The sequence below is a fragment of the Microcaecilia unicolor genome, chromosome 3 (genome assembly GCF_901765095.1).
Source record: "Microcaecilia unicolor chromosome 3, aMicUni1.1, whole genome shotgun sequence".
Classification (NCBI taxonomy): Eukaryota; Metazoa; Chordata; class Amphibia; order Gymnophiona; family Siphonopidae; genus Microcaecilia; species Microcaecilia unicolor.
In genome coordinates, this window is record NC_044033.1 from 90,589,223 (window position 1) to 90,607,206 (window position 17,984).

General features: G+C 50.3%; 1 protein-coding gene across 1 annotated transcript in view; it reads left to right on the plus strand.

Moving 5' to 3' along the window:
• Positions 1 to 17,984, plus strand: part of CCT4 (chaperonin containing TCP1 subunit 4) — a 119,921-nt gene that overhangs the window by 46,220 nt on the left and 55,717 nt on the right. Inside the window, exon 5 of the mRNA XM_030196167.1 lies at positions 11,923 to 12,065. Within this exon, the coding sequence (XP_030052027.1) occupies positions 11,923 to 12,065 (143 nt within the window). The remainder of the gene's footprint in view (positions 1 to 11,922; positions 12,066 to 17,984) is intronic.

The following is a 17,984-nucleotide window of genomic DNA, read 5'->3' on the forward strand; positions in this document are numbered from 1 at the left end:
ACATGGCATTATGACTTTACAAGCGAATGAGGAAAATTGCAATTAAAAGGAGTGAAGTTGTAAAAAATTGTTCAAGGCATTGCACTTAAGTGGAGTGTGCGCTTATCGCTGGTATGCCAAACCAGAGTAAGTTAACATTGGACTGAATGAGAAAAATTTGGGACTGTAAGTTTCCATTGCAAATAAGCTGAGTGTGCGCTTATCCGATGTACATTTAAGTGGCGTGCACTGTATATTTTTTCCGGTTTGTTCTAACAGCTGTGATAGTGTTTTGTTTAGAAATTAGTAAGCGTACATATTTCAAGTTATTTCTTTATCAACTGCTATTTTTGGCTCGTTCATTTAGCCTCGCTTGCACAAGATGCAAGTTATGGACAATATTTAAAACTTATTATTCAGGAATGCTGATTTCAGCTCTGGCTTGGGCCATAGTATTTCTGCCACTAGCGAGTGTTTGGGGTGGCTATAATTGAACATTTATTTAATGAAGGAACAATTTTACATTTCTATGGATATGCAGCAGTGGCTGAATCTGGGGAGGGGGGACTATTTGCCCATATGCAGTTTTGCCATTATTGTGTGGGTTTGGACCAGCAGAGTTTGCGTTCTGGATTAGGTAGGAAGTTGAGAGACTTCTTGAAGGGAGACACACTGGGAAATATTGGCTTCCAGGCTCCATAAGCCCTTGGAAAGCATTTTATCAGGCAAAGATTACAGGCCCCTTATGGAGAGTTGGAGCAAGGATACAGGCTACTGGGTGGAGCATGTGGAGTTATGAATCTTAATTATAGAAATCCCAAGGATGGTTCTTGGTGCTGTTAGAGGATTTTTTCCCAAATTCAGGCTTAAGTGTGATCTGCACTGCAATACCTTTCTTTGTGCCATTTGGAAATGTTGCCAGACACAAGCTTTTTGGATATTAAGGATGACTATTAGGTTACTATATTATCCTATTTCCTTGTCATCAACAGCAGATGAATCCATTAACTGATGGGTTGTAGCCGCCTACCAGCAGGTAGAGATAGAGAACACTGAAGAACCACAGTGACCCTTAGACAGCTAGCCCCATCTGCCTTCAGTATTTCTCTATCTCCCAGCAGGTGTGGACGTAGCTTGATCAGCTCCTGGATTTCTGCCTGGGGTGGCTCCTGTGCTTTGCCAGTTGAGCAGGGGTGTTGTGGCTGGTGGTGCCCACTTTAAAGGCATATTGATTCACCCTTTCCCTGCCTTACCCATTCCCCCCTCCTCCCGGAGTCCCTCTGTTGCTGCCTGCCTCCAACTTTCCTCACAGCGTTTAAAAAAAAAGCGTGCTTTTACTGCTTGGCTGTTCTGAGGCTTTCTCCAGAGATTCTGGTTCTGTGCAGCTTGACCGGAGCTCATTGACTCTGTCTTCTGAGATGAGAGTGGTGCCCAGCTCCTCCGGGGAGGTTCCTGCGGATGCCGTTCAGAATGGGGTTAGTTTTGGCGCGAAGCCACCATTTTATTGCTATATTTCTGTCCAGTTGGCGATGGCTGCTGAAGGAGTTAAGCGCTGCTCCCGCTTTGGTAAGCGCAGGTCAGCAGCGGGGCTTTGCAGTACGTGCTCCGTAGACGCTCGAGCTAGTACGAGCATGGCGGGTGATGATTCTTCCCGCTCGATGGAGCTGGCAGCGAGCGCCATTTTGGAAGCGCCGCATGCCTCGACCCCCGCGATGACGGATGAGTCTGAGTGCAGGGGGACGCCTCGTTTCGAGGCTGCCAGAGGAGCTCCAACCTCCATTTCACCTAATTCGGGGACAGAGGGCCAGGGTGAGTTTTTCTCCCCTGAGTTTGTGCTACTAATGCATAAGGCCTTCATGCTGAAAAGAGCTCTGCCACAGATGTCTGACACTACGTTGCATCCTGGGTTCCCTCCGGGTGTTGATGCCCCAGGGATGGCTTCAGATGTTATTTACTCCCCCGAGCGTTGGAAATACGCTAAACATAGACGGGTAAATTCCCTGTCTGAAAGTGGCTGTGGGGAGTCAGGGATCTGGCAGGCCCTCAGGGACAGATGATCCAGAGGAGGGTGCCTGTTTGCCACTGGATTTGGATGATCCCAATGTGGTTCGGATTTTCCACCGCGACAAGCTGCCAGCTCTCATTGCTGACGCCTTGCAGGCCCTCTCGATTGATGATCCTGCTGAAGGCGAGGCCTCCTCTCTTAATCTTAGGATGGCGAGTACTAAGAAGCCTATGTGGGCCTTTCCTGTGCATGACTCCATCCAAGAGCTTATTTCTGCTCAATGGTCTGACCCCGATGGGCCTTTGAAAGTGGCCAGGTCTATGGGTCAGCTTTACCCTCTGAGTGAGGTTCACTTGGCCCTTTTTGGGATGCCTAAAGTGGATGCTTTAGTCACGGCTGTGACGAAAAAGACCACTCTCCCAGTAGAGGGGGGGGGGGGGGGGGTTGCTTTGAAAGACATACAGGACCGGCGGCTAGAATCCGCGTTGAAGCGGTCCTTTGAAATATCGGGCCTTGCCTTAAGGGCATCTATTTGCAGTTCCTATGCAGCCCGCGCCTGTCTTTCCTGGTTAGAACAGGCGATGGAGCAGCCCGCAGAGGGTGCGGGGTCCCTCTCTGAGGTTGCCCCACGGATGGAGTCAGCCCTGTCATTTTTGGTTGACACCCTTTATGATCTGGTCAGAGCTTCGGCTAAGCAGATGTCAGCAGCTCACATAGCTGGTCAGAGCAACGTGCAAGCCGATTTTCTCAGCAGGCATCAAATTGACACAGCGGAATGGGAACTGGCAGAAGAAGTGTTTCTTCAGATTTGTGCCAAATGGGGGACTCCTGGAATGGATCTTATAGCGTCAAGTGCAAACAGCCAAAGTCCCTCGCTTTTTCAGCAGACGGAGAGATCCTCACTCGGCGGGGTTGAATGCTCTGGCTCAACCCTGGCCCTTGGGCCTCCTATATGTGTTCCCTCCTTGGCCCTTGATAGGGTGAGTCCTCCTGTGGATTCGACTACATCGAGGATTGGTGATTCTCATCGCTCCAGATTGGCCAAGGTGTCCGTGGTATGCGGATCTCTGCCGGATGCTGGTGGAGGCTCCACTTCCTTTGCCTCGGGTTCCAAACCTGTTGGTTCAAGGCCCAGTGACTATGGAGGATCCCTGCCGATTTGGTCTTACGGCCAGGCTCTTGAGTGGGCGCAATTGAAAGATAAGGGTACTCTAACAAGGTCATTTCCACTCTCTTGCAGTCCCACAAGCGGTCTACTTCTGCAGCCTATGCTCGAATATGGCGTAAGTTTGAGGAGTGGTGTGCCCCGAAAGAGGTCACACCCGCACGGGCTACAGTCTTGCTGGTCCTGGACTTTTTGCAGGATGGCTTACAAAAAGGCCTGGCTTACACGGGCTACAGTCTTGCTGGTCCTGGACTTTTTGCAGGATGGCTTACAAAAAGGCCTGGCTTACAATTCCCTTTGGGTGCAAGTGGCAGCGTTGGCATGCTACCGAGGGAAAGTCTTGGGCTTGTCCCTTGCTGCTCATCCGGACATTGCCCAATTTCTCAGAGGGGCGCTTTGGCTCCGCCCTCCCATGCGGTTGCCTTGTCCAGCCTGGAACCTGGGGCTGGTGTTGAAGGCTCGCCAGCGTTCGCCTTTTGAGTCACTTAAGCAAGCGTCTGAGAAGGATGTGACTCTCAAGACAGTCTTTTTGGTGGCCATTACATCGGCTAGACGTGTATCTGAGCTTCAGGCTCTTTCCTGTCGGGACCCTTTTCTGCAGTTCTCAGAGTCTGGGGTGACGGTACGTACAGTGCCTTCCTTTATGCCTAAGGTGGTTTCAGCGTTTCACCTAAACCAGACCATTTTTTACCTTCCTTTTCTAGGGAGGACTTTCTGGATTCCTTTGGGCAATTACATCTTTTGGATGTCCGCAGGAGTCTGTTGCAGTATCTACAGATGTCAAATGACTTCAGGACTTCTGATCATCTTTTTGTCTTGTTGATAGGTCCTCGATGTGGGTGCCCGGCATCTAAGGCCACTATAGCCCATTGGCTCAGAGAAGTAATCTCTTCTGTGTATCTGCTTTCAGGGCGGGCTCCCCCTGAAGCGTTTAAAGCGCATTCCACGAGAGCGATTTCCTCCTCGTGGGCTGAAACAGGTGTCCTTTCTCTTCAAGAGATCTGTTGTACAGCTACTTGGGCTTCTCAGCTCTCGTTTGTATGGCATTACAGGCTGGATGTGGCAGTGAAGCAGGGCGCGCATTTTGGAGCGCAGGTACTGGCTTGTGGAGTTGCCTGTTCCCACCCTACGTAGGGAGTGCTTTTGTACATCCCATCAGTTAATGGATTCATCTGCTGTGAAGGGAAAATTAGGTTCTTACCTTAGTCACAGCAGATGAATCCATGATCCCTCCCTGTCTGACTTTGTGTTTTTGTTCAGTTCTTTCATGCAGATATTGTATCTCATCAGGTGGAGTTGATGAACAGTTCTTACAGTTTCTACATGCTGTTTTATTGCAGGAGGTTGAGTTCGTCGCTCCTTACATAAGTACATAAGTACATAAGTAGTGCCATACTGGGAAAGACGAAAGGTCCATCTAGCCCAGCATCCTGTCACCGACAGTGGCCAATCCAGGTCAAGGGCACCTGGCACGCTCCCCAAACGTAAAAACATTCCAGACAAGTTATACCTAAAAATGCGGAATTTTTCCAAGTCCATTTAATAGCGGTCTATGGACTTGTCCTTTAGGAATCTATCTAACCCCTTTTTAAACTCCGTCAAGCTATCCGCCCGTACCACGTTCTCCGGCAACGAATTCCAGAGTCTAATTACACGTTGGGTGAAGAAAAATTTTCTCCGATTCGTTTTAAATTTACCACACTGTAGCTTCAACTCATGCCCTCTAGTCCTAGTATTTTTGGATAGCGTGAACAGTCGCTTCACATCCACCCGATCCATTCCACTCATTATTTTATACACTTCTATCATATCTCCCCTCAGCCGTCTCTTCTCCAAGCTGAAAAGCCCTAGCCTTCTCAGCCTCTCTTCATAGGAAAGTCGTCCCATCCCCACTATCATTTTCGTCGCCCTTCGCTGTACCTTTTCCAATTCTACTATATCTTTTTTGAGATACGGAGACCAGTACTGAACACAATACTCCAGGTGCGGTCGCACCATGGAGCGATACAACGGCATTATAACATCCGCACACCTGGACTCCATACCCTTCCTAATAACACCCAACATTCTATTCGCTTTCCTAGCCGCAGCAGCACACTGAGCAGAAGGTTTCAGCGTATCATCGACGACGACACCCAGATCCCTTTCTTGATCCGTAACTCCTAACGCGGAACCTTGCAAGACGTAGCTATAATTCGGGTTCCTCTTACCCACATGCATCACTTTGCACTTGTCAACATTGAACTTCATCTGCCACTTGCACGCCCATTCTCCCAGTCTCGCAAGGTCCTCCTGTAATCGTTCACATTCCTCCTGCGACTTGACGACCCTGAATAATTTGTGTCATCGGCGAATTTAATTACCTCACTAGTTATTCCCATCTCTAGGTCATTTATAAATACATTAAAAAGCAACGGACCCAGCACAGACCCCTGCGGGACCCCACTAACTACCCTCCTCCACTGAGAATACTGGCCACGCAATCCTACTCTCTGCTTCCTATCTTTCAACCAGTTCTTAATCCATAATAATACCCTACCTCCGATTCCATGACTCTGCAATTTCTTCAGGAGTCTTTCGTGCGGCACTTTGTCAAACGCCTTCTGAAAATCCAGATATACATATCAACCGGCTCCCCATTGTCCACATGTTTGCTTACCCCCTCAAAAAAATGCATTAGATTGGTGAGGCAAGACTTCCCTTCACTAAATCCGTGCTGACTTTGGTCTCATCAGTCCATGTTTTTGTATATGCTCTGCAATTTTATTCTTAATAATAGCCTCCACCATCTTGCCCGGCACCGACGTCAGACTCACCGGTCTATAATTTTCCCGGATCTCCTCTGGAACCCTTCTTAAAATCGGAGTAACATTGGCTACCCTCCAGTCTTCCGGTACTACACTCGATTTTAGGGACAGATTGCATATTTCTAACAGTAGCTCCGCAAGTTCATTTTTTAGTTCTATTAATACTCTGGGATGAATACCATCAGGTCCCGGTGATTTACTACTCTTCAGCTTGCTGAACTGACCCATTACATCCTCCAAGGTTACAGAGAATTTGTTTAGTTTCTCCGACTCCCCCGCTTCAAATATTCTTTCCGGCACCGGTGTCCCCCCCAAATCCTCCTCGGTGAAGACCGAAGCAAAGAATTCATTTAATTTCTCCGCTACGGCTTTGTCCTCCTTGATCGCCCCTTTAACACAATTTTCGTCCAGCGGCCCAACCGACTCTTTGGCCGGTTTCCTGCTTTTAATGTATCTAAAAAATTTTTACTATGTATTTTTGCTTCCAACGCTAATTTCTTCTCAAAGTCCTTTTTTTGCCCTCCTTATCTCCGCTTTGCATTTGGCTTGGCATTCCTTATGATCTATCCTGTTACTTTCAGTTGGTTCTCTCTCCACTTTCTGAAGGATTGTTTTTTGGCTCTAATGATTTCCTTTATCTTACTGTTTAGCCACGCCGGCTGACGTTTAGTCTTTTTTCCCTTTTTTCTAATACGTGGAATATATTTGTCCTGAACCTCCAGGATGGTGTTTTTAAACAGCATCCACGCCTGATGCAAGTTTTTTACTCTGCGAGCTGCTCCTTTCAGTCTTTTTTTCACCATTTTTCTCATTTTGTCGTAATCACCTTTTCTATAGTTAAACGCTAGCGTACTTGATTTCCTAGTTTCACTTCCTTCAATGCCAATATCAAAACCGATCATATTATGATCACTGTTATCAAGCGGCCCTCGTATCGTTACCCCCTGCACTAGATCATGAGCACCACTAAGGACTAAGGCCCAGATGCACTAAACGTTTTTCATCGTTAAATGAGCCCTTAAGGAAGAATTTCCGATCCTTTCCATGCACTAAAGCCTATTTTTCGACGGTAGTAGCAGCTAACGAAAACGGAATGGAGATGAGCAATTAGTGTGAAAACCCCATTGAAACGACATGCACTAACCTTTTCCGATTGCCTTTACGTAGGAAAAAGGCAGGAAAACAAACGAGAGGTCTGGACCTCTCGTTAGGACAGCTCTGTGCCAGGAAAAAGTGTTAAGTGAAAAAATAAACAAACTTTGAGCCAATCCCAGCGCATTAGCAGAGCTAAAAGCGCTGTGATTGGTCCAAAGGACCTCAGAAAACACATAAAAAAATAAAAATAAAAAAGGATCGGGAGGGGCAAGGGCGCTCATCAGGAGCGTCCTGTACGGACGGCCTTGCCCCCCCCCCCACTTTCCGCCGCTCCCCCCACCCCGAAAAAGCAAACTTCTAGAAGCCCCTGCCCCCCTCCCTTCCTCACTACTCTGTCACCTCAGCTCCGCCTCCCGACATCCTCCGTCCGTGCCCCGCCCCCTTTTGGGGTCGTCGCCGCCATTCCCCTCCTCCATCGGGCCCCCCTTCCTCTTACCGGGCCCGTGCAGCGCCTCGCTCCTCTGTCCGAAGGCGCTGCACGGGCAAGAAGAAAGCTGAATCAGCTGATGCCTGCCTTCGCCTAGCTTCGATAGAGCGTCTTTCTTCTCCTGGGCCCGCCCCTGTCTGACGTCAGTAACCTACGTAGGTTACTGACGTCAGACAGGGGCGGGCGCAGCAGGAGAAAGACGCGCCATCGCGAAGGCAGGCATCAGCTGATTCAGCTTTCTTCTTGCCCGTGCAGCGCCTTCGGACAGAGGAGAGAGGCGCTGCACGGGCCCGGTAAGAGGAAGGGGGCCCGATGGAGGAGGGGAATGGCGGCGACGACCCCAAAAGGGGGCGGGGCACGGACGGAGGATGTCGGGAGGCGGAGCTGAGGTGACAGAGTAGTGAGGAAGGGAGGGGGGCAGGGGCTTCTAGAAGTTTGCTTTTTCGGGGTGGGGGGAGCGGCGGAAAGTGTGGGGGGGGGCAAGGCCGTCCGTACAGGACGCTCCTGATGAGCGCCCTTGCCCCCTCCCGATCCTTTTTTTATTTTTATTTTGATTTGGGAGCCATGTGCTTGCGATTTGACTGTGTTTTGAACGTTTCTGGCATGCGCAGAGCAGCCAGCATAACGCTTGGCTGCTTTGCGCATGCTTTACGAGCCGATTACCGACGGGGATTGGTGCATCGTTCTTTCCAATACCGCACCAAACTTTTTGGGGCTGTGTTTTTGGAGCATGCTTCGTTATTTTAAATTCGGTAAAGGTTTTAACGTTTCTGATTTTTTTACGTTTGCTTGATGCATCTACCCCTAAGTCTAGTATTTTTCCTTCTCTTGTCGGCTCCTGAACTAGCTGTTCCATGAAGCTGTCCTTGATTTCATCAAGAAATCTTATGTCCCTTGCGTGTACAGATGTTACATTAACCCAGTCTATATGCGGGTAATTGAAATCCCCCATTATTATTGTGTTGCCCAGTTTGTTTGCGTCCCTGATTTCCTTTAACATTTCCGCATCCGTCTGTTCGTCCTGGCCAGGCGGACGGTAGTACACTCCTATCACTATCCTTTTCCCCTTTGCACATGGAATTTCAATCCACAGTGATTCCAAGGAGTGTTTTGTTTCCTGCAGAATTTTCAATCTATTTGATTCAAGGCTCTCGTTAATATACAATGCTACCCCTCCACCAATCCGATTCACCCTATCACTACGATATAATTTGTACCCCGGTATGACAGTGTCCCACTGGTTATCCTCCTTCCACCAGGTCTCAGAGATGCCTATTATATCTAATTTTTCATTTAGTGCAATATATTCCAACTCCCCCATCTTATTTCTTAGGCTCCTGGCATTCGCATATAGACATTTCAAACTATGTTTGTTGTTCCTAAGTACATCATGCTTAGTACTTGACAGTATTAATTGGCAATCTTTTGTCTGATTTTTATTGTTATTTAAAGATACCCGATCTACTACAATCTCTTTTGCAACCTCACTATCAGGATACTCTATCTTCCCTGTTGTGTGGTTATTGCTCCTGTTCTAGGGCATTTGTTTGTTGTGAGGAAAGTTTATGTGACATTACCTTTCTTATTCACTCTGCTTTGGAAATTTCAAATACTGAAGGCAGATGGGGCTAGCCATCCAAGGGTCACTGTAGTTCTTCAGTGTTCTCTATCTCCACCTGCTAGTAGGCAGATACAACCTATCAGTTAATGGATTCATCTGCTGTGACTAAAGGAAAGAAAATTACCAAGGTAAGAACCTAATTTTCCCATTCTTCAAAGGGGTAATACTTAAAACGGAGGCCTGTGGGATTCAGGGCAGGAGCCCTAGATTATTTTGAGGCAAATATATATATAGTTGGGAAGAAATGTATTCTCCATCACTGGCTACAGGAGACTCCCCTCGTCTTACTAGTACTGGAAGAATAAATTACATGCTCTAGTGATGTGGGAAGCTGAGTGTGAATACGGCCCCTAAGCAGCAGAAGGCGTTCTTGTTGATGTGGGATTGTTATTTACAGGATTTATCGCCTAGGGTACATAGTATTGTATTGAATGGCTTTATCAGTAAGACTTCACCCTAACACCTTGAAGGGGTGGTAAAGTAATTTACTCTGCCGGGTAGGGTTGGGAGGGTGGAGAGGTGAGTTTATATGTTTGGTAATGATATTGGTTCACAAGGATGGCTTGGAGTCATAGGATAACATTCATTCATTAGGGGAAGGGGAGGGTTGAAGGGTTCGGAGGAGGGGGAGATACAATTTCAGATGCAGACATCCACTTTGAAGATTAAGACACAAAGGTTTTGTTCTTTGAAATGGATTTACATTGTCCCCTGGATTATATGTATGGCGCTCACAATTGTGTGCACAATTTGAGTGAGGAGCCAATTAGCACCAATAATTGGGTATTAACAATTGGCAATAATTTAGATTTATGCTAAGCACTAATCAATAAAAGATGTGCTTGTAAATCTTTTAGTGTGCAACTGAAAGAGGGGTGTCGCAATGGAAGAAGCATGAGCGGTTAGGAGTGATCACTAAAGATGTACGCACTATTATAGAATTTGAGGGATTATGTGTGAGGATTTTCATCAGGTTTCAGTTTCTGTCTCACGCCCAAAGTTGGGCGCGGATTCCAATGCTACATGCTATTCTATAAATGGTGGCCAATTTGGAACGCTGATTATTTATGTATTTATTTGTTACATTTGTATCCCACCTTTTCCCACTTATTAGTAGGCTCAAAATGGCTTACATAGTTCCGGAGAGGTGGTTACAGACTCCGGTGTGAACAAATACAGTGTAGGGGTACTATTATAGTATTGTATACTATTAACAAGCCGTAAAGCCTGTTACAACGGGCAACATTTCTGTTGTGCGTAATGTAATGAAATAACCAAACTTGCAATATGTTTTATTTCTGAAATGTAAAAAGAGAGAGAGAGAGTGAGTGTGTGTAAATGTGTGTGTGAGAGTGATACAGAGAACGTGTGTGTGTGAGAGTGATACAGAGAACGTGTGTGTGTGTGTGTGAGAGAGAAACAGAACGTGTGTGCGAGTGTGTGAGAGAGACAGAGAACGTGTGTGAGAGAGACAGAGAAAGTGTGTGTGTGTGCGTCTGTGTGAAAGAGATTTTGAGAGTGAGTTCAGAGAGACAGAGAGATTGTGTATGTGTGTTTGTGTGAGACAGAAAGTGTGTGTGTGTGCATCTGTGTGAAAGAGAGAGTGTGTGAGGAGTTGAGAGTGAGAGACAGCAAGAGAGTGAGAGTGTGTATATGTGTGTGAGTGAGAGAGAGATATAGAAAGTGTGTGTGTACGTCTGCAAGAGAGTACAGAGAGAGATTGTGTATATGTGTGTGTGTGAGAGAGAGAGACAGAGAAAGTGTGTGTGTGAGTCTGTGAAAGAGAGAGTGTGCGAGTGTGTGTAAGAGAGTGAGAGTGTCTCCTCTGTCCCCTGCCCCCCCTTTAGCCACCCAGCGATTCTCCTATCTCCCCTGCCCCTTCTCCAACCACCCAGTGAGTCTCCTCTCTCCCCTTCCCTCCCTCCAGCCACCCAGCGATTCTCCTCTCTCCCCTGCCCCCCCCCCCCGTAGCCACTCAGTGATTCTCCTCTCTGCCCCCTCCAGCCACCCAGCGATTGTGCTCTCTGCCCCCCCTCCAGCCACCCAGTGATTGTGCTCTCTGCCCTGCCCCCTCCAGCCACCCAGCGATTCTCCTCTCTCCCCTGCCCCCCTCTCCAGCCACCCAGCGAGTCTCCTCTTTCCCCTGCCCCCCCTCTCTAGCCACCCAGCGATTCTCTTCTCTCCCCTGCCCCCGCCCTCCAGCCATCCAGCAATTTCTCTTCTCTCCCCCCTCCCCCAGGGCACACACCGATTCTCCGTCGCTTTCCCGAGCTTGCCTCTTTCTTTTTGGCCTGCCCGCTGCCCCAGCCAAACAGCTGATCCACGCCAGTCCGCTTCCTGCTTTGCCGATCTCACTCTCTGCAGCATCTAGCTTGCCTCTTTCTTTTTGGCTTGACGCTGCCCCAGCCGAACAGCTGATCCACTCCGGTCCGCTCCCTGCTCTGCCGCTCTCCCTGCAGCATCCCTTCGCCGATGCAGGACGCGGCCAAAACATGACGCCACCCTGACCCCCGCAAATGAACAGTTCTGGCTCTTGATTTGCCCAACAGCAGGGTTGATCTGGTCCTGCCTCTAATCACATCGGCAGAGACCTGTGACGTGACGTGCGTGCGCAGAACAGCTGACAAAAAAAGCCCTCACCAAATTGCCAACTTTATTAAAATCCACCTTACATTGAATACTGCGCTGACATCCTTAAACTAGCAATGATTACAACAGTTTTTAGAGGTCAAAGATGACTTATCATTTATTTTTTTTTGCTAGGAATTCATCCCACCACCATTTCTGAGTCATTCCAGAAAGCATTGGAAAAGGGAATAGAGATTTTAACCAGCATGAGCCAGCCTGTTGAGCTCAGTGACAGAGAAACCTTGCTTAATAGCGCAACAACTTCCCTGAATTCAAAGGTAGGGATCACTTTTACATATTTTGAAAGGAAAAAATTCAACAAATAGCATGTGTGTGTGTGGAGTTGATTAATATATACTAAAATCTGGCAACTATCATGGTAGCGTATTTTAATAAAGCAACCTTTTGGTGTGTGAATAGAAACTCTAATAAACTTAGCCCTGATTTCTTCCATTTCCAGTTATTGCAAAGAAGGAATTCAGGGGGCGATGCACAAAGGTAGCTGTCCAGCTACCACAGGAGAAAATACCGAATTGCAAAGAGTGACCGATGCACAAAGGGGGTGGCATGCAGATGAGATGCACGGATCCCCCTTTGTACATCAGTTGCTGTTTGCCATGCAAAGCTGTCAGTTGCAATTGGCATTGCTGTCAAATTCAGTTGACACAGAACACCACAAACTTTATTCTACCCTGGTGGTTCAGTGGACCCCTTCTCAACCCCCCTCCCCCCCCCCCCCCCCCGCCCTGGGCCACATACCTCTAGAGTTGGAGGCAGGAGCAGTGCCTCCTGCCCTCTCAAAATGGCAGCACCCAGCCCAGTGGATCCCAAGATGCAAGAGCTGGGTGCCACCATCTTGAGAAGGTGGGCCCAGAGAGAGGAGGCGTTGCTCTTGCCTCCAGCTCTAGATGTATGTTGTCCGGAGCTGACGAAGACCACCATGGAGACTTGGGGGGGGGGGGGGGGTCTACTAGACTACCAGGGTTTTTTTTTTAAAAGGTCTTGGGTGGGGGGGGGGAGGTATCCCTGTACACTTTAGCGCCTACCGTGGGGAGCAGTCTGCTTGCACTAAAAGGACAGGTCCAGAACTGCTGTAAAATAATGCAAATTAAAGGTAGACACTCAGGTCTGTGCATTGCTCGAATGCTCATTTTAATACTAATGATCTCGTTATGCATATATATAGGGTAGTTCCATATGCTATCATATAGGGTAGTTCTATGCTGATCAATCCATAGACTGGTGGGTTGTGTCCATCTACCAGCAGGTGGAGATAGAGAGCAAACCTTTGCCTCCCTATACGTGGTCATGTGCTGCCGGAAACTCCTCAGTATGTTCTCTAAAAGCGGCTAAAGTTAAGCGCCGTTCTTCCCGCGCGGCTCCTTCGCGGAGTGTCGCGCCGGACGCCATCTTGGATGCGCAGCATGTCTCTCACCCGCTCTTGCGAGCGCCGGTTGAGGGTGCGTCTAGGGCTGTAGCCCAGGCTGCGGAAGTGCACAGTCTGGGGGGTTTCTCCCCCGAGTTTGTTTTGCTGCTGCATCAGGCCTTCCCCATGCAAAACGCTGCCCCTGCTCCCTCGTCTGGTAAAGAGGTTGAGGCCCCCGGAGGTAAACGCCCTCGGGTTGATTCCCAGGCCTTGGAGGACTTTGTCTCCTCCGATGTAGATGAGGGCAGCGTATCTGAGTTCTCCCAACGGTCCTTTGCGGATTCCTTGGAGGAGACGGATCCCCGCTCGGATGGAGCGGATGACCCCTCTGCAGCGCGGCTCTTTAGCTCAGAGGATTTGCCCATGGGCATTTTGAAGATTTCCTCTCCGGAGGACGTCTCTCCCTCAGCCCCTGTTCGCTCTGCCATTATGCTGGGGACGAAGCGCCCGCCTAGAACCTTCCACGTGCATGATGCCATGCACACCTTAATTTCGGCTCAATGGGATGTCCCGGAAGCGAGCCTTAAAGTGGCTAGGGCTATGTCCCGCCTCTATCCTTTGCCTGAAAGTGAACGTGAGGCCTATCTGTGGCCTACCGTGGATTCTTTAATCACTGCGGTGACTAAGAAAACGGCGTTGCCGGTGGAAGGTGGCACGGCCCTAAAGGACGCCCAAGACAGAAGATTGGAGGCGGCCTTAAGGTCGTCCTTTGAGGCGGCTGCTTTAAGTTTGCAGGCCTCAGTTTGCGGCTCCTATGTGGCCAGGGCGTGCCTGACTATGGTGCAGCGGGCTTCCCCCTCGGATCATTCCTTGAGGGCTGATTGGCCGGCCCTGGAATCGTGCTTAGCCTATTTGGCAGACTTGCTGTATGATGTCTTGAGAGCCTCAGCTAAAGGTATGGCTCAGACAATCTCTGCGCGGCGCTGGCTTTGGCTGAAACATTGGTCTGCTGACCACGCCTCTAAGTCCCGCCTGGCTAAGTTGCCTTTTAAAGGCAAGCTGCTCTTTGGGGTCGAGCTGGACAAAATTGTGACCGATCTCGCACGTCTAAGGGCAAGAAGTTACCAGAGGTCAGGGCTCGGGCCAGTGCTCGCCCCGGTAACTCCAGAGGACGGTTTCAGGAAGCCCGTCGGTACCGCCCGGGCAAGTCGGGCTCCTCTGCCCCCTCTTCCTTCAAGAGGAACTTCTCCCCAAGCAGCATTCCTTTCGCAGAGACCGCCGTCCCGGAGGTGCGCCCTCCGGTCCTCCCCCAGGGTCTCGTACCCAATGACGGGGCCTTGGTCCACGCCCCAGTGCAGATTGGAGGACGGCTGTCCTCGTTCCTGGGCGAGTGGACCACAATAACTTCAGACGCTTGGGTGCTGGAAGTCATCAGAGACGGCTACAAGCTAGAGTTCTGCCGACCCTTAAGAGACGGGTTTGTACTCTCTCCCTGCAAGTCTCCGGTCAAAGCTGTGGCAGTGCAGCAGACCTTGGACAATCTGATCCGCCTGGGTGCGGTCGTTCCGGTGCCAGAAAGTCAGCTTGGCAAGGGGCGTTACTCCATTTACTTTGTGGTACCAAAGAAAGGAGGTTCTGTACGGCGTATCCTCGACCTCAAAGGGGTCAATCGGGCCTTGAAAGTTCGGCACTTTCGCATGGAGACTCTCCGCTCTGTTATAGCGGCAGTGAAGGCAGGGGAGTACCTGGCATTCTTGGACATCAAGGAAGCGTACTTGCATATTCCCATCTGGCCTCCCCATCAACGCTTCTGCGTTTTGCAGTCCTGGGCCGACACTTCCAGTTCAGAGCCCTCCCGTTCGGGTTGGCTACTGCTCCGCGGACCTTCTCCAAAGTAATGGTGGTCATCGCGGCCTTCCTGAGGAAGGAAGGAGTACAAGTCCATCCTTATCTGGACGACTGGTTGATCCGAGCCCCCTCTTATGCAGAGTGCGGCAAAGCTGTGAACCGGGTGGTTGCTCTTTTGAGCTCCCTGGGGTGGATCATCAACTGGGAGAAAAGCCAGCTGCGCCCAACTCAGTCCCTGGAGTATCTGGGAGTTCGATTCGACACCCAAGTGGGCAGAGTGTTCCTGCCAGACAATCGGATTGTCAAGCTTCAGGCTCAGGTGGACCAGTTCCTAGTAGCCTCTCCTCTTCGGGCTTGGGACTATGTGCAGCTGTTGGGCTCTATGACGGCCACGATGGAAGTAGTGCCCTGGGCCAGGGCTCATATGAGACCACTACAACATTCTCTGCTGCAGCGCTGGACTCCGATGTCGGAGGATTATGCTGTGCGCCTTCCCTTGGACCCAGCAGTGCGCAAGGCGCTGAGCTGGTGGACGCAGACAGACAAGTTGTCTGCAGGAATGCCTCTGGTGACCCCGGAGTGGATTGTTGTCACGATGGACGCATCTTTGTCGGGCTGGGGAGCCCACTGCTTGGGAAGGACAGCGCAGGGGCTCTGGTCTCCTGCAGAGGCAAAGTGGTCTATCAACCTCCTGGAACTCAGAGCCATTCGGTTGGCGCTTTTGGAGTTCATCCCGGTACTGGCGTTGAAACCAGTACGGGTTCTGTCGGACAATGCCACGGCTGTGGCCTATGTCAACCGCCAGGGAGGTACCAAGAGCGCCCCTCTAGCCAAGGAGGCCATGAATCTATGCCAGTGGGCGGAAGCGAACCTGGAACAGCTGTCAGCGGCCCACATTGCCGGAGTCATGGATGTCAAGGCGGACTTTCTCAGTCGCCATACCTTGGAGCCTGGAGAGTGGCAGCTATCTGCTCAGGCGTTCTTGGACATCACGAAGCGCTGGGGCCAGCCGAGCCTAGATCTGATGGCGTCATCGGCCAATTGCCAAGTGCTGCGCTTTTTCAGCAGAGGACGGGACCCTCGATCCCTGGGAGTAGATGCTCTTCTCCAACAGTGGCCGACACAAGAGCTTCTCTATGTGTTCCCGCCCTGGCCCATGTTGGGCAGGGTGCTAGACCGGGTGGCAAAGCATCCAGGCCGGATAATCCTGGTGGGTCCGGATTGGCCCAGACGTCCCTGGTATGCGGACTTGATCAGGCTCTCAGTCGACGATTCTCTGCGGCTGCCAGTGGAGCAGGGCCTGTTACATCAGGGTCCCGTGGTGATGGAGGATCCCTCCCCCTTTGGTCTTACGGCCTGGCTATTGAGCGGCAGCGTCTAAGAAAGAAGGGCTTCTCAGACAAGGTCATCGCCACTATGCTGAGAGCGAGGAAGCGCTCTACTTCTACTGCTTACGCCAGGGTTTGGCGTATCTTTGCAGCGTGGTGTGAAGCAGGCTCACTTCTCCCTTCACTGCTCCAATTTCTTCAGTGTTGGCGTTCCTGCAAGAAGGTCTGGAGAAAGGCCTGTCGCTCAGTTCCCTTAAAGTCCAGGTAGCGGCTCTGGCTTGCTTCAGGGGCCGCCTGAAGGGTGCTTCCCTGGCTTCACAGCCAGATGTGGTGCGCTTTCTCAAGGGAGTTAATCACCTGCGCCCTCCTCTGCACTCAGTGGTGCCTGCGTGGAATCTCAACCTGGTGCTAAGAGCATTGCAGAAGCCGCCTTTTGAACCCTTGTCGAGGGCATCTCTGAAAGATCTGACGTTGAAAGCAGTCTTTTTGGTGGCTATCACTTCAGCCAGAAGAGTTTCCGAGCTCCAGGCACTCTCATGTCGAGAGCCTTTTCTGCAGTTCACTGAGGCAGGAGTGACTATTCGCACAGTGCCTTCCTTCCTGCCCAAGATTGTTTCTCGCTTCCATGTGAATCAGCAGCTCTGTCTCCCTTCCTTTCGGAGGGAGGACTACCCAGAGGAATACTCTGCTCTCAAATATCTGGATGTGAGACGAGTTATCATCAGATACTTGGAAGTGACCAATGATTTCCGGAAATCGGATCATCTGTTTGTCCTGTTTGCAGGTCCTCGTAAGGGTCTGCAGGCTGCTAAGCCTACAGTGGCAAGATGGGTCAAGGAAGCCATTGCAGCGGCTTATGTGGCCGCGGGGAAGGTGCCGCCTATCCAGCTGAAGGCTCACTCCACTAGAGCTCAGGCGGCCTCTATGGCAGAGGCCGGGTCCGTCTCCTTGGCAGAGATATGCAAGGCGGCAACTTGGGCATCGGTCCATACATTCTCCAAGCATTATCGCTTGACTGGCTGCTCGGGCGGAGGCCCGGTTTGGAGCTTCAGTGTTGAGGTCAGGGATTTCAATGTCCCGCCCTGGGTGAGTACTGCTTCGGTACATCCCACCAGTCTATGGATTGATCAGCTTGATGATATGGAAGGTAAAATTATGTATCATACCTGATAATTTTCTTTCCATTAATCATAGCTGATCAATCCATAGCCCCTCCCAGATATCTGTACTGTTTATATTCTGGTTGAATTTTAGGTTCAAGTTTAGTCTTCAGGTACTTCAGGAGGACTTCGTGTTCAAGTTTTTCACTTGGATTCTTCAAGAGTTGAGACGAGTTTGTGTTACAGTGAGCTGCTGCATTCCTCTCCCCTCCGTTTACGGGGCTGGATTGAGACTTAAATTCTGCCGGCACTCCCTCCCGCTTCGTGCGGCTGTAGGGCAGCTTTGTACCCCTCCCGCTTCGGCGGTGTTAGGGTCAGTCAGCTCCTCCCGCGGTTGCGGTTGCAGGATAAGCCAGATCCCCCCGCATCGGCGGGTGTGGTGTCCCTCCCCCGCTCCGCGGGGATGAGCTGGACGGATTCCCCTCCCCCACTTGTGTGGGGATGAGCTGGGTTAATTCCCCTCCCCCGTTTCGGCGGTGGTGAGCTGGGCAGAGT